The sequence below is a fragment of the Ammospiza nelsoni genome, chromosome 4 (assembly GCF_027579445.1).
Source record: "Ammospiza nelsoni isolate bAmmNel1 chromosome 4, bAmmNel1.pri, whole genome shotgun sequence".
NCBI classification, from domain to species: domain Eukaryota; kingdom Metazoa; phylum Chordata; class Aves; order Passeriformes; family Passerellidae; genus Ammospiza; species Ammospiza nelsoni.
This window is the reverse complement of record NC_080636.1, coordinates 67,114,275-67,126,737: the sequence shown is the minus strand read 5'-3', so window position 1 is coordinate 67,126,737 and position 12,463 is coordinate 67,114,275. Positions and strand designations below refer to the sequence as shown.

Here is a 12,463-nt window from a genome sequence, read left to right as displayed (position 1 = left end):
TTATGCACCCAACAATTCTGATTTAGAGCACCACACTTGTGAAATCTCAAGTACTTGTGATTTATTTAATTTCCAAAATATTCTGTACTTTTTATACTGTTTTCAAGTAAGGCATCTGCTCATGACTGGAAATACTTGAAAATTTTAACTTCAGCAATTAAAAAAATTCTAAAATACATAAACCCAACTGCCAGGTCCCACCCAACAGGAAATAATAAGCAGGCTTAATTAGTCACAAGAGGAGGCAATTTGGGTTGTTATATTAGAAAAACAAACAGTGTCATTTAGGGTTATGTAGTGTTATTGCAGCTGCAACAGTGTGTGGATGACAAAAACTCTGCAGAGGAAATTAGAATCTTTGATCAAAATGTCTCTCTGAACAAACATTGCACTTGTATATGAGAAATTGCACTCAAATCTTTGTTGAGAGATTACACATCTTTGAAGTACCAGAAGGAATGTGAAAAATACAACTTCCTTATGCCACTTTTGTGAAAATTGAGTGTTGTTTCCTTAAAATAGCTCCCTACACCCCCCAGGTATTGAAGTCCCAGCTGGGAGAAGAAATAGTAGTAAACATTTTGACATTTGAAGGCAAATTTCAAATCTATTTCATTACTGACTTTAATCCCTTCAAAATAACATAATAGATGTGGCTTTGTCAACATGAGCAAGTTAACAACAATTTCTTGTGTTTTTGAACGTATTTTTCTTTAATGTTTGTCCTGAAAACATCTATGCCAATATTGTGGGTGAAAGTATGCATGATGTTCCCTTAATATTTGGGTTCTGTTTGCTTTGTATAATACAGAATATATTAGCTCTTTCTCATCTCTTACTTTGACTTCAGAGTTTTGTGCTCTGGAGCTGAATAACTGGGTTCCAAGGGAAAGGAAGTGCTGGTTGAAGTGCAGAGGTGGCCAGAAGCGAGGTGAAAAGGCTGTGCAGGGAAAGGGGTGGCAGCATCCTGGCTTCGAGGGGACTGCAGTGGTGAAAGGTTGAAAGTGAACAGCGTGGATCCTGTCTCTGCTTTGTCAGAGCAGATCCTGCTCTGGCCTCCAGCCAAAATCATCTCAGCAGCTCTTGTCCTGCTGCCAGCCCTGACCCAGCAACCCAGAGAGTCTATTGCACAATACCCTTTCCCAGCATCTCTGTTTGGGAAATGCAAATCTCTGAAACAATTGTTCCTATACAGATACAGATTATGTTTTGCAAAGGATGGAAGACTGAGGCTCAAGGATGGATAGTTGCTGCCTAAAGATAAGGAAGCAACAGCAGGTTAAACTCATTGTCCTGTCTGTACAATACAGCACTTACTGTTTCTACCTCAGTACTTCACAGTTGGTACAGGAATTCTGAAAACTTGGTGCTGTTCCTAAAAATACAGTTCTCTATAATGAGATCATCCACCACACTTCATAGCCCTGATGTAGTAAAAATATACTTACAATATATGAAAGAGACACATCTTTGCTTCATTTTCATCCTTATTCCTCTCTATTTTTAGTAAGCAAAATAAACAGGCTAAGAGCATAACCACACTGAATTTAATTCATTTCATTCAGTGTCCTGTTAAAGAAGTTTATTTTTAACAGGTGAATTCCAGTGAAAGCCAGGCTAAAGAGAAAAAGCACACTGCTAGAAAACTTTCTGGAAAAATTGTTCTTTCAGTTTATCAAGCCGGTTGAGGTGTAGTAGTTGAGTTTCCTATTGTGAGGCTTGCATTCTGAATCCCAGCCTTGAAAGGTGAGGACAGGATGATGTGAAACATGTAATGAACTAAGAGATGGTTTAAATAAATTTCCTTGTGGAAGAACATCCATCACACTAATTTCAGTTCTCAAGTGCAATGAAGTGGGTGATAAAGATCATGTTTGTCTGTAGAAAGGGAGAAGTCACATTCCAAGTTTTTAGGGATTGGACTGGATGCTGGTGTCAAAAAGAAGAAGGGTTCACCTCATGCTTAAAATTCAGGCTGAAAGTTGAAGAGAAGTAAAGGGAAGGATCTGTACCCTTGAAAAATCAGGGGGGCTGAAAACAGTTGAATAGGGAAATTTGGTTTTTAAAAGGTAAACAGACACAGTGAATGTGGGAGAATAACAGGGAAGAGCTCTGAAATCAAATGATTGAGATAAGAGAAATGAGAATTCTTGTTCATGGATTACAGCATTCCTACATTAATTATGTTGTTTTCATTCTAAATGGCTGCTCCTTTTGAAGCTTTAGAACAAATACTTGGAATACAATAAATCATGTTCTTCCAGCTGTGCCACTTGTACCTTGTATCATTTGGTTATTAAGGAGGAGCAGTGGTGCAAAGTACCTGCCATTAGGTTTGCTTGGTTGTTTGGTGCAACAGAGTCATCTCCTGTATGTGTATACATGACTTCCTAGGTTTTTTCTCTTTTTCTTTCTATTTAAACCGTTTTCACAATGGCAGTTGACCTGCTGTGAAGGGGAAGGAATATGTATGCACATGTACACACATTCCACACTTATTCTCAGAAGGTGTAATTGTGTGGGTTTGGGCAAGTTTAGCTGGATTTTATGTTTTCCTGTTGCACTAGGAGCTAAATGAAGTTTCTTCACTGACCTTTGAATTTTCACACTTATAAATACTGTGAATTGAAATGTCTAGCTTCCTGTGCCCCATTATCTGAAAAACTTTAGACAACCTCCAGGGTGGAGACTGCTGTGGTTAATTGTGGTCTGCAGGTGTTGGGGTATTTTTTATTGTAGATTCTAGTTTGCAGTACAATTTGTAGGAATTGGAGGAATATGCAGGAAGCAGGCATCTATAATAACATGAACTTCCACAAAGCAGCTTTGTTCCAGTCATCTTCAAATGAGAGAGGTGGCAATCTCTTACCCATAATACAGCTCATGTAATGAGAGAATGAGCAAAGCTGCTCGAGGTAGATGCTAATCTTACCACCTGATGCAAATGGGAAGGGTGCTTAGAAACCGGAGCAGTAAGGGAAGAGGCCAATTAGAGGTCACACAGGTAGTGCTAGGATCTATTTTTCTGTGTCTTTTTGGGGTTTTGATCATGTGACTTTGTGGATTTGCATCAATTTTCATGTAAGAGGAAGTGTATGGATTTGTGAACTTAATAAGTCCTAAGGACACAAGTGGTTATTTGAAGGTAGAGCTCCCAGAACACTTTTGCTATCTGTTTGGCTTTGGAGAGGACAAAACATAGTGAAACTGTCATTTAGAATGTTTTCAGTGTTTCATAGTGTTTTCACTCATGTGGAAGGGTTATTTTAAACAGCTGGGTTAATCTTTGTCTAAGCCCTGATAAGGCAATTAAGCGTGAGTTTACATACACAAAGGTGTATGTTTGCACATCTAAATTATAATCTGTTCATAATAAACTGGCTTAACATTCAGGCCAGAGAAATGTCTGTAACCCCTCCCTCAATCAGTGGAGCTGATCTGAACGTGAAAGATCTCAAGTTAAGAGGCATCTGCACTTATGATGTGAGAGGGGTTGTGTTTAGTACCTGGTTAGGCATTCATTAGTACCTACCTACTACAGCTCACTGGGTGCTATGTCAGTAGTTACCTTGCTGCTTCCAAGGGTCATGTTCATGGAATAATGAAGTAGTTTGGGTTGGAAGGGACCTCAAAGATCATCTAGTCCCAACCCCCCCAAATTCCCTGGGTGGAGACACCTTCTGCTACCATAAATTTTCCAAATTGCTCCAAGCCCCATCCAACCTGACACTTCTGGGCATAGGGCAGCCACAGCTTGTCTGGGCCACCCTCACAGTGGAGGATTTCTTCCTTATATCCAATCTAATCCCACCCTCTGTCAGTTTAAAGTCATTCCCCCTCATCCTGTCCTTGTGAAAAGTCCCTCTCCAGCTTTCCTGGAGGCCCTCCTCAAGTACTGGAAGGTGCTTTAAGGTTTTCCTGAAGCCTTTTCTTCTCCAGGCTGAACAGCCCAGCTCTCCCAGCCTGTCTGCAGGAGAGGTGCTCCAGCACTCTGAGCATCTTCATGGCCTCCTCTGGACTTACTCCAGTAGGTCCCTGTGTTCCTGGTGCTGAATAGCCAAGAGCTGAACATAGCACTGCAGGGGGAACATCTTTAAAGGCTGTTGTTTTGGTGTCACTATGTTCACTGCATCAGCCAAAAAGCCAGAAATTACTGTTTTTAAAAGGTGAAACTGAAGGACTGATTCAGATGGATGTAGGGTTTTTTTTTTCCTAAATGAGTTCTAATTTTTACATCAAAATACTCTAAGTGAAAATTTTCAGAAGTAATGCCTCTGCGCTGTTTTTCCACTTTTGGAAAGTCATGTATTGTAGAAGTGTAGGTGTGACCAGAAGTGTGGCAGGTGTGAGGACACTGCCCCCAGAGTTCTGCTGGAGGGAGAGAGGTGCAGCCTGAGGAGCTAGAATAGGGCAAAGAAAATAGAGCCTACTATTATATTTATCCTGTGGCTTGCAGAAGAAACTGTGAGATGCTTTGTTTGAAAGTTTGAAAGTTTGGCAAAGTATATAGTGAACAGGCAAGTGGGCAGATGCCATTCATGTTAGCTCCTCAGAATATTTTATTTTTCTGAACAAGCATGTTTACCATGTCATCTGGTAACTTCAAGATTTTGGAACACAATTTTGCATATATGACTGATGAAATTTTAAGTATTTAAATATGGGACATCACAAAACAAGATTTTTAGGACTAATTTTTATTCTATTTATGCCAAAGAAATTTGGCATTTGCACTCAGTTACCTAATCAGGGTGTAACAAGAGGGTGGGTATTTTCTGACACTTTGTAAGAAAAAGCTGGCTATTGAGGTCTTCAGAATGTTTTCTGTAATAGCTACACCTTTCAATAAGAAGTGTTTTACAAAATATCTTACAAGTTATTTCAGTGATTTAAGTAACTTGTCAGTTGGTGATAATGTTATTTATATTTTTCTATGGAACAGAAGGCAAATAAAAACATCTTAGTAAATTTCGTTGTATCCTGAAGGGTTTATCACACTTTTTATGTTGATTTTTTCCATAAAGTTGAATAATAACAATGGCGAAAGGTTGATGAAAATAATGCTTTGTGGAATGTGCCTATGAGCTAATGCGATTGACTGGTGTTTTTTTATCTTGCTGAAATCTTGTTGTATTAGGTGATGAAGTACAGCATGGGTGACATTGGCTGCTTGTTATATCTGTTATTAATTTTTGACTGAAATATTATGATCAGTTATTTGATATTTGAAGAAAAACTATGAATAAATATTGCCCTGTAAATATTTCTAAAATCGATTTACAGTCAGGTGGGTACTTTATTTTCTAGTCTGAAAAGCAGTTGTACCCACATAAACATCTTTTTCATTGAAGTCATCTGTGCATTAAGTGTCTCCTAGTTCTCCATTTTATTTTTATTTACATTTTCTACTTTGTGGGGTGACTTGTCTTTGGAGATTGTTAACAAGCAGAGTTGAGCCTCCATCAAGGTGAAGTACCCAAGTATTCCAATTTTCCTTTTGACAATTGCCTTTCTAGTTCCTGTAGGTGGTACATGGTGACTCAGTTTTTCTTTGATGACTTACTGATCTCTTGCACCTCTCTTTGGTAGTGCAGTAGTTTTCACAGTTCTCTTTGCTGGAAAACATGGCTCGTGTTCACTGTGGTGGAATATGAGGGCCAGTGACCTGTTTCTGTCTTCTGTTAGTTATTAACCTTATTTAGTGCCTGTTGAATGCAGACATGACTCTCTTGAAATAGCCCTACTGTTATTTTCAGATACTCCCTTGGAGAGCCTTATTTAGTGAGCTCAGCATAGGTGAAATTGTAAATTCTTTTAGTAACATCTACATGAAAGGAAGTAACACTAATAGTAATATCCTCTAACAGACCTAATAAATTCCTCAGAAAATTCACAGGTTCTGCTACTGGCCCACTACTGGTCCCAGTAAAACAAACCAAGCTAAACTTTTCCAGTGTACAGAATTCACATGTAGACCTGTGAGAAAGTTGTGATGGATGCTGTGCATTGTCATTGACAGCACAGAGTTATTGTGTGCGCTAAGCACTTGTGAAACCCTGGAAATAAAGGTGTCCAAAATTAGTCAATAATAGAATCCTGGTTTTATTTTTTTTTTTTATACTATATGTTCTTTCTTGGGCATCTTTATTTGCATTTAGTAATACTTCATAAGAAAACTGTTAGAGTTCATTCATGAATGCTCATAATGTTAATTTTATTGTGTACAAATGAAGAGTTCTGCTATTTCTATGGTAATGATGTTGCCTAAAGTCTAATGGCAGAATAGTCAGAGCAAAGACAGAACCAGTTCCTGATATTAAGAAATTTTGACTTCTGGACTTTGACTGTAATTTTTAATTTCTTGGCAATAGGCATGGAATATCCTAGCTGTAGCCTATCTTGTCCTTACATTGCCTCTTCCAAATAATGAGGAATTTTAGAAGTATTTTAGAAATCATTAATTTTATGAGTAAAATAAAAAGTGTCAGAGATTGGACATTCAACTCTGAATGCTTTCCAGGCTTCTCTATTGCTCTACATTGGGAAAAAAAAAATGGGAGTTCTAATCATGTTTTTTGTGTTTCAGGACTTAAAATGGCAGCAGAAGATTCCTATATTATGGGAGTAAATGATCCCCAAGTAAGTGAATTTTTGTGTTTTCAGTATCCCTGTATCCTCTCCTAGCTGTCTGTTTAGGCCTTCTCTCCTATTGTCTTGTCATTTCCTAGACTTTATGTGGACATGGAAAATCATTCTGCATTGGCAGAAATCAGGGCTTTTTTCCCTAAGGTGGTTTTTATGTGACCTGTAAAGTGCCTTCACTAGTTAAAATGGCTGAAATGCAAAGGAAATCTAGGCCTGCTGAATTGAGCAATTGAAAAAAAAAACTTATTTTTATGCCCTGCATGCCTGTGACACTTGCTCTGGAATTTCTTCTGTGGTCGACATTGGAGTATTTCTGAAAATAAAATCCCTTATGTCCTAAAAGGCCCTTTTGTTTAAATTTTTGTGATGTTGGCATTGACAGTGATCACTAAAATGTTCCTTCACTCACACAGATCCACAGGCCTAGCTCTTCAGGAGCTCTTCCTGATCTTCTTAGATCATTCCATAAATTACTTGAACTGTGAGGAAGGTGTGTGGGTGAAAAGTTTAAGTGAAGAACAGGTCATTTCTATTCACCTTAATTTTCAAAAAGCAACTGTTTTCTCCTTTATGCTTGCTTAACTTTGGAAAAAGATAGATTTATACCTGACAACAATTACAGTAAGTTAAGACATATCAGAGTTAAAAAAAAACCAACAAAAACACACTTGCATTAGAGCTTGTCAATATATTTACATAATGACTGTAGTCTGGTGGGGTTTAATCAGAGAAATGGAAATGAAAACTCACAGGTTCTTAGCAAGGCCTTGGGCAAGATTTTCGGAATTTACTGCATAAGCTCTTTAGGATTTATAGTTGTTAGTGCAGGTAAGCAAAATGGGTGCTTAGAAACTGTGCTGAGGTTGGTGTGGTCTCGTGATTCTTGTGAAACTTGGGTCAGTGCTGTCAGCTCTGCTTGCAGTGCTGTTGCCAGCAAAAATAAAATTGCTATAAAATATTTGTGTAATTCAGCAAGGTGTTTGCAGTCTCAATATTTGCAAAGAACTTTAAAATGCTTTGCTGAAAGATGTTTTATGCAACTGTGTATATATGTAATAATGAAGAGTATTTTCTTTCAATATAGATGTTTGCAGTGGATCAGTTCATGGGAATGAATGCTTTATTTAACAGTACCAATTACATCACTGCAGACTTACCACTACGAACAGGTAGGAACCCTTAATATTTGATGGTGCCATTGTCGTGCTGATTCTCCCTGTTTGTTTTCTTTTGAGGAGTTCTTTTCAGAGCCTTTTTTGTTTACCAACTTCTGTGTCATACTAGTAGATTGCAAGTTGTCAATTAGTTTTTTTATAACGTCTTTTTGCATCTTTCTTCCCCTCGCGAAACTTTCAGCAGTGAGAGAAATCGGATTTTCTTATGGCTTGTACAGACACTGAAAGTTTCAGCAGTTTCCCAGGTGAAACCAGGACAGTGACCAAAAAGCTTTGAGTGACCCAATTTTATAAATTTATTTGTTGAGGCTTTTTTCTGAATTTGAACCTTCAACAAGTTGCATGTTGCTATTGCCAATTTGCAGACTGCACCATGTGCTTCTTTTCCTTTTGAATGCTGTTGCATTAGTTGTAGAAGTTCTTAAGGTGCTTGTTTTTCAATAATAAAATGCAGAGAATATTAACTTCCTGTACCATTCAAATGTGTTTTTCCCTCACAGTGACTTCTCTGTTTCCTGTGAAGTGGCAGTGTGGTATTAGAAGCACCTGACAATTTCCTGAACAATAACACTAGTTTGAAAGCTCAGACAAATTTTGCAAAAACCACTGAAAATAAGCAAATAGTATTCTGCAAAGGTCTGATAAGCAGCTCTTACAGTATGCTTCCAGAACAGTAAGAACAATTGCAAGTTTTTTATAGCTCAGTTAGTATCAGCTGCTTGATCAGCCTTGGTCTGGTTTTGCTTATTAAAGTTCTTTATGAATATTACTTCTTGCATGAATTTGGAAAACTCTTTTCTCCTGCTTAGTCTATTAGAACAATTGATACAAAAGGAAGAAGGAAATAAATTTTAATTTAAAATTAGGAATTTTTTCTCAAAATACAGCTCTAGTATAGCCGTTCAAGTCTTTTACCATCATAACTTTCTCTTATCTGTTTGACTGTTGTATTAGGATGTAGCTGGTGCCTCATGTATTGCAAATTACTCTCTTTGGTTGAAAGTGCAAATCATTTCTGATTGCAGTGTTTGATACACTTCACAGCAGTGAAGGTGTTAAGGGGAGAATGATACAAGCATTTAACGTTTTCTTTCACAGATAAAATTCCATCCTAAAGTAACAATAAAGGCTGCTTATAGAATAAAAATTAAACCAGGCTAACTGTTTTAGTGTTTTCTTAAAAGAGTAGTAGAAAGAAAGGATCAAAAGATAATTTTGTTTCAAGAGAAAATGTTCTCATGAGCAAAGCTCGTGACAAATAGGGAAAAACATCCAGCAAATGAATGTTGCAATCATTTGTTTACAGTGTATTTTTATTAAGGCAGATAAGATTATTCAGTAAGGTTCATCTGTGTTGTATTAAAGGGCTTGTGCATTATAGACCAAGGGATTTTTTCTCTCAGCTTCTTTTGAACAAATAAGGTTGTTGAAATTTCCCTGTAATGAGCTCTTTTACCTGTACCTTTTGAGCTTACTCTGTATTCTTCATGGCAGACTCATTCCATACAAATTATCAGATATATAAAGCTAATTTTCAGATAACTATAATCTAAAGTAGAAAACAGCTGTTTTCAAAAACATGTCAGGGAGTCAAGGATTCACTGAGTTCTGCAGCCACAGAAAACTCTTACTGGGCTAAGTATGGCTTTGTCCTTAATTTGAAAAATTGCTTAAAAAAAGCTTTTTTATTTATAAGTTCAACTGCTCTTGTCTACTGCTGCAGTATAGGTGGCAAGTTCCTTGTGCACAAAATGGGATTCAGTAACAGATCATGGATTTCATGTTACCGCAAACAAAAAGTTAATGAAAAAAAATTCAGAAAGGGTTGATCATTTCAGCTGCTTCTCATGATGCTACAGTTGGTTTGTTTGTTTCTTGAACAGTATCCCAATAATGTTTATTTCCTCCCCTTCTTGAAAATATGCTGTATTGTTACTGTGGACTGGCCCTTCAGTTAAAAGATAATATAATAATTTTTATAGTCTACTTTAGTGGTTTTCAGGCAGGGACTAGTGATTTCTTTCTACTCAGCAAAGTCAGTTTAAAAAGTCATGTGGGGTTTTCCAGAAGTACTTCCAATTGAGATATGGAGAGAGTGAAATAAAAGGATTTTTCTCAAGGACAGATGGATGATTAAGGCAGGAAGAAGAAAAAGGCAGGAATTGTTCCTCATGATCTGGCTATGGTGCCTATATCTTTCAGTCTGTGCATCCATAAAGGCCAATGTCAGACCCATTACATGGGAGACAGGTTTAATGTGTAACCGTGGATTGCTGTGTCATGCCAGCAGGGCTGAATCAACAAGCAGCTGGGGAATTTGGGGACTTTCTGGTGATAGATGTTCTGCTGCCACATTAATGTTTACAGTAATAGTAGGAAACCTTTGAGATGGTGGGGCACTGATTTTCTCAACATCATTGTCAATGCTCGAGTGTCTTTGCTTCTTTTCCTCTCTCGTATGTCTGTTTTGAATAAAAATTAGGGTTTTTTGTTACTTTGGCTCTAAAGTTACAGTAATTATGTGGATCAAGTTTTACCAGCAGAAAAGGCAGTACCTCGTGAAACCAACCTCTTCTTTGGCTTGCTGGGAGGTATCCTGCCTTTGATTGGGTAGGTTAGGCACTGATCCTTAGTGGCATTGGGGATGGAGGGAGCATTAAGCACAGCATGTATTCACATAGACTAAAAGCAGATGCACAGCAGTGGCACGTCCACTGTGTAGTGGAGAAACAGAGATGCCTTTGGATAGGAAGGAGAGGAAATGGGCATTGAAGAGGAAATGGGCAGAGCTCATTTCTGAGCTAAGGGGTTTGTAATTTTGGATGTTCTGTACTCCCTCGTGATGATCCAAGGCCATCTACAGCCATGTAACATGCCCCAGTTAGAGGTGGGTTTGGGAATTGTGTAGTTGTTCTGGCTTTGAGAGGCTCTGGTCTAACTAGCTCTTGGCATTAAGGTGGTGTGTTTTTAAAACTTTGAAGTTGAAGCAGAGTCATTAGGAGCTGAGCAGTATTGCCTGGAGGCTGCTAAAATTAATTTTCTGCTGTTTCTTTAACCTCCTTTGTCCAACTCTCTGTGACACTTGCTGTGAAAAATGAGGTTTTAGAGGGAAAAAGAAGGCATTTATATTTTTCTTTCATATTTTTTTAAAGAGAGATAATGTTAGAGGTTCAAGGAAACTAGACCACCACCAAAAATGAGATGAGTGTTCATTTTCCCTGTTCCACAGTAGTGGCCGTAGTCCTCAGGAGCTTGGGCAGACTTCCATACAGTTTCTGGTGTTTTCCTAGAACCCCTGTGGTCGTGTTTGGAAGAGTGAACCAAGGGAAGATGTTAAACAAAGTTTCATGTGCCATTTGCTTTAAACATCATGCTTTGAACACTGAAGAGTTGGGATTCAAGAGAGTATACCTGTGCAAGGGAATCCCTCAGGGGTAGGACATGTAAATGCTACAAGAGGCCTTCAGGAAGGATAAGGCACTAGGTCTCCAGTCTGAGCTTTTAGCAGCAAGGTACCACTGCCAGGATGGACACAAGAGAGTTTATGTGGGACTTAACAATCCATACCTACAGGCTATGAGCATATCCATTCACATCCACAGAGAAAACAGCAATTACAAGGGTGAGATGCCTGTTCTGGTGGCCCACCAGCAGAGAGGATGTGAGGGATGATGCTTGTTCACAGGTTGTTGCAGGTTACATTGAATGGTTTTAGGTACTCAGAAAGCTGTTAGACACAGGATCCCACTAGTCTAAGAGAGTTGCCAGGCCTGCAGAGATATCCCACCAACCTCAGAGACCTCTTTTTCCTTGAGTTTGCTATGGTGGGAAGAAGGAATCAAGGGAGAGCCTAGGATGGGTGCTCCTTTGGAAGTGTGTGTGTAGGGTGAGGCCTGTCAAGAGGAAGAAAGAATGCAAGTGGTGGGAGTGTCAAGGGGCAGGAGGGCCTCTGACTCAGGCAGGAAGGAAAATGAAGAAACTTGGCAGTTGAGAAGACGTGGGGAAGTGGGACTGTGACTCAGAGCGGAGTGGGATGCGAATCGCTCTGTGGCAAGCGAGGCAAGAAGACAGAAAAAGCAGCCCTGAAGCCTGGCCAGGATGTGGCAAAACCCCTCCAGGCTGGAGGACTGCATGTTGTGGTTCTTGGCCTCCCAGCTGCAGCAGTGCCAGGCAAAGCACCAGGGACACTCCTGTCAAAACCTGGCTCTTGGCAGCCGTGAGAGCCCTGCCTGTGTTAGCGCCAGCTCCATGATCGTGTCCTTCAGCCTCTCTGTAGGGCAAAAGTAGAACACAAGCTATGCATTAAGTAATGTTCCTTCTTGTGGCTGTTCAGCATTTAAAAGGGGGTTGCTCCTTAAACAAGAACTTAAAGCAAGCACGTTCCAGGCTGGAGCAAAGGATCACCACAAATCTCATCATTTTTAGTTCCCCTTACAAGGTGTTCATCCTCAGGTTCCTGCTCTTTATCTGCTGAGACAAAGACAGGTCTACTGATAGAAACAAAATATTAAAAACTGCTGTATGCAAAACACTAAATGTGTTTTCTTTTCCCCGTGGGAAAGGATGACAGAAGAAGGAATCACACATAGCCAATGTTAGGCTGTGTAATGTGCCTCTGGAAAGTATTCAGAGTTCAGTGAAAA

General features: G+C 39.0%; 1 protein-coding gene across 4 annotated transcripts in view; it reads left to right on the top strand.

Moving 5' to 3' along the window:
• NFKB1 (nuclear factor kappa B subunit 1) overlaps positions 1-12,463 on the top strand; it is a 59,474-nt gene that overhangs the window by 6,558 nt on the left and 40,453 nt on the right. For all 4 annotated transcript variants that reach the window (XM_059471400.1, XM_059471402.1, XM_059471399.1 and 1 more), the window contains exons 2-3: positions 6,587-6,639; positions 7,730-7,814. In XM_059471400.1, the coding sequence (XP_059327383.1) occupies positions 6,595-6,639; positions 7,730-7,814 (130 nt within the window). In that variant the 5' untranslated portion in view covers positions 6,587-6,594. The remainder of the gene's footprint in view (positions 1-6,586; positions 6,640-7,729; positions 7,815-12,463) is intronic.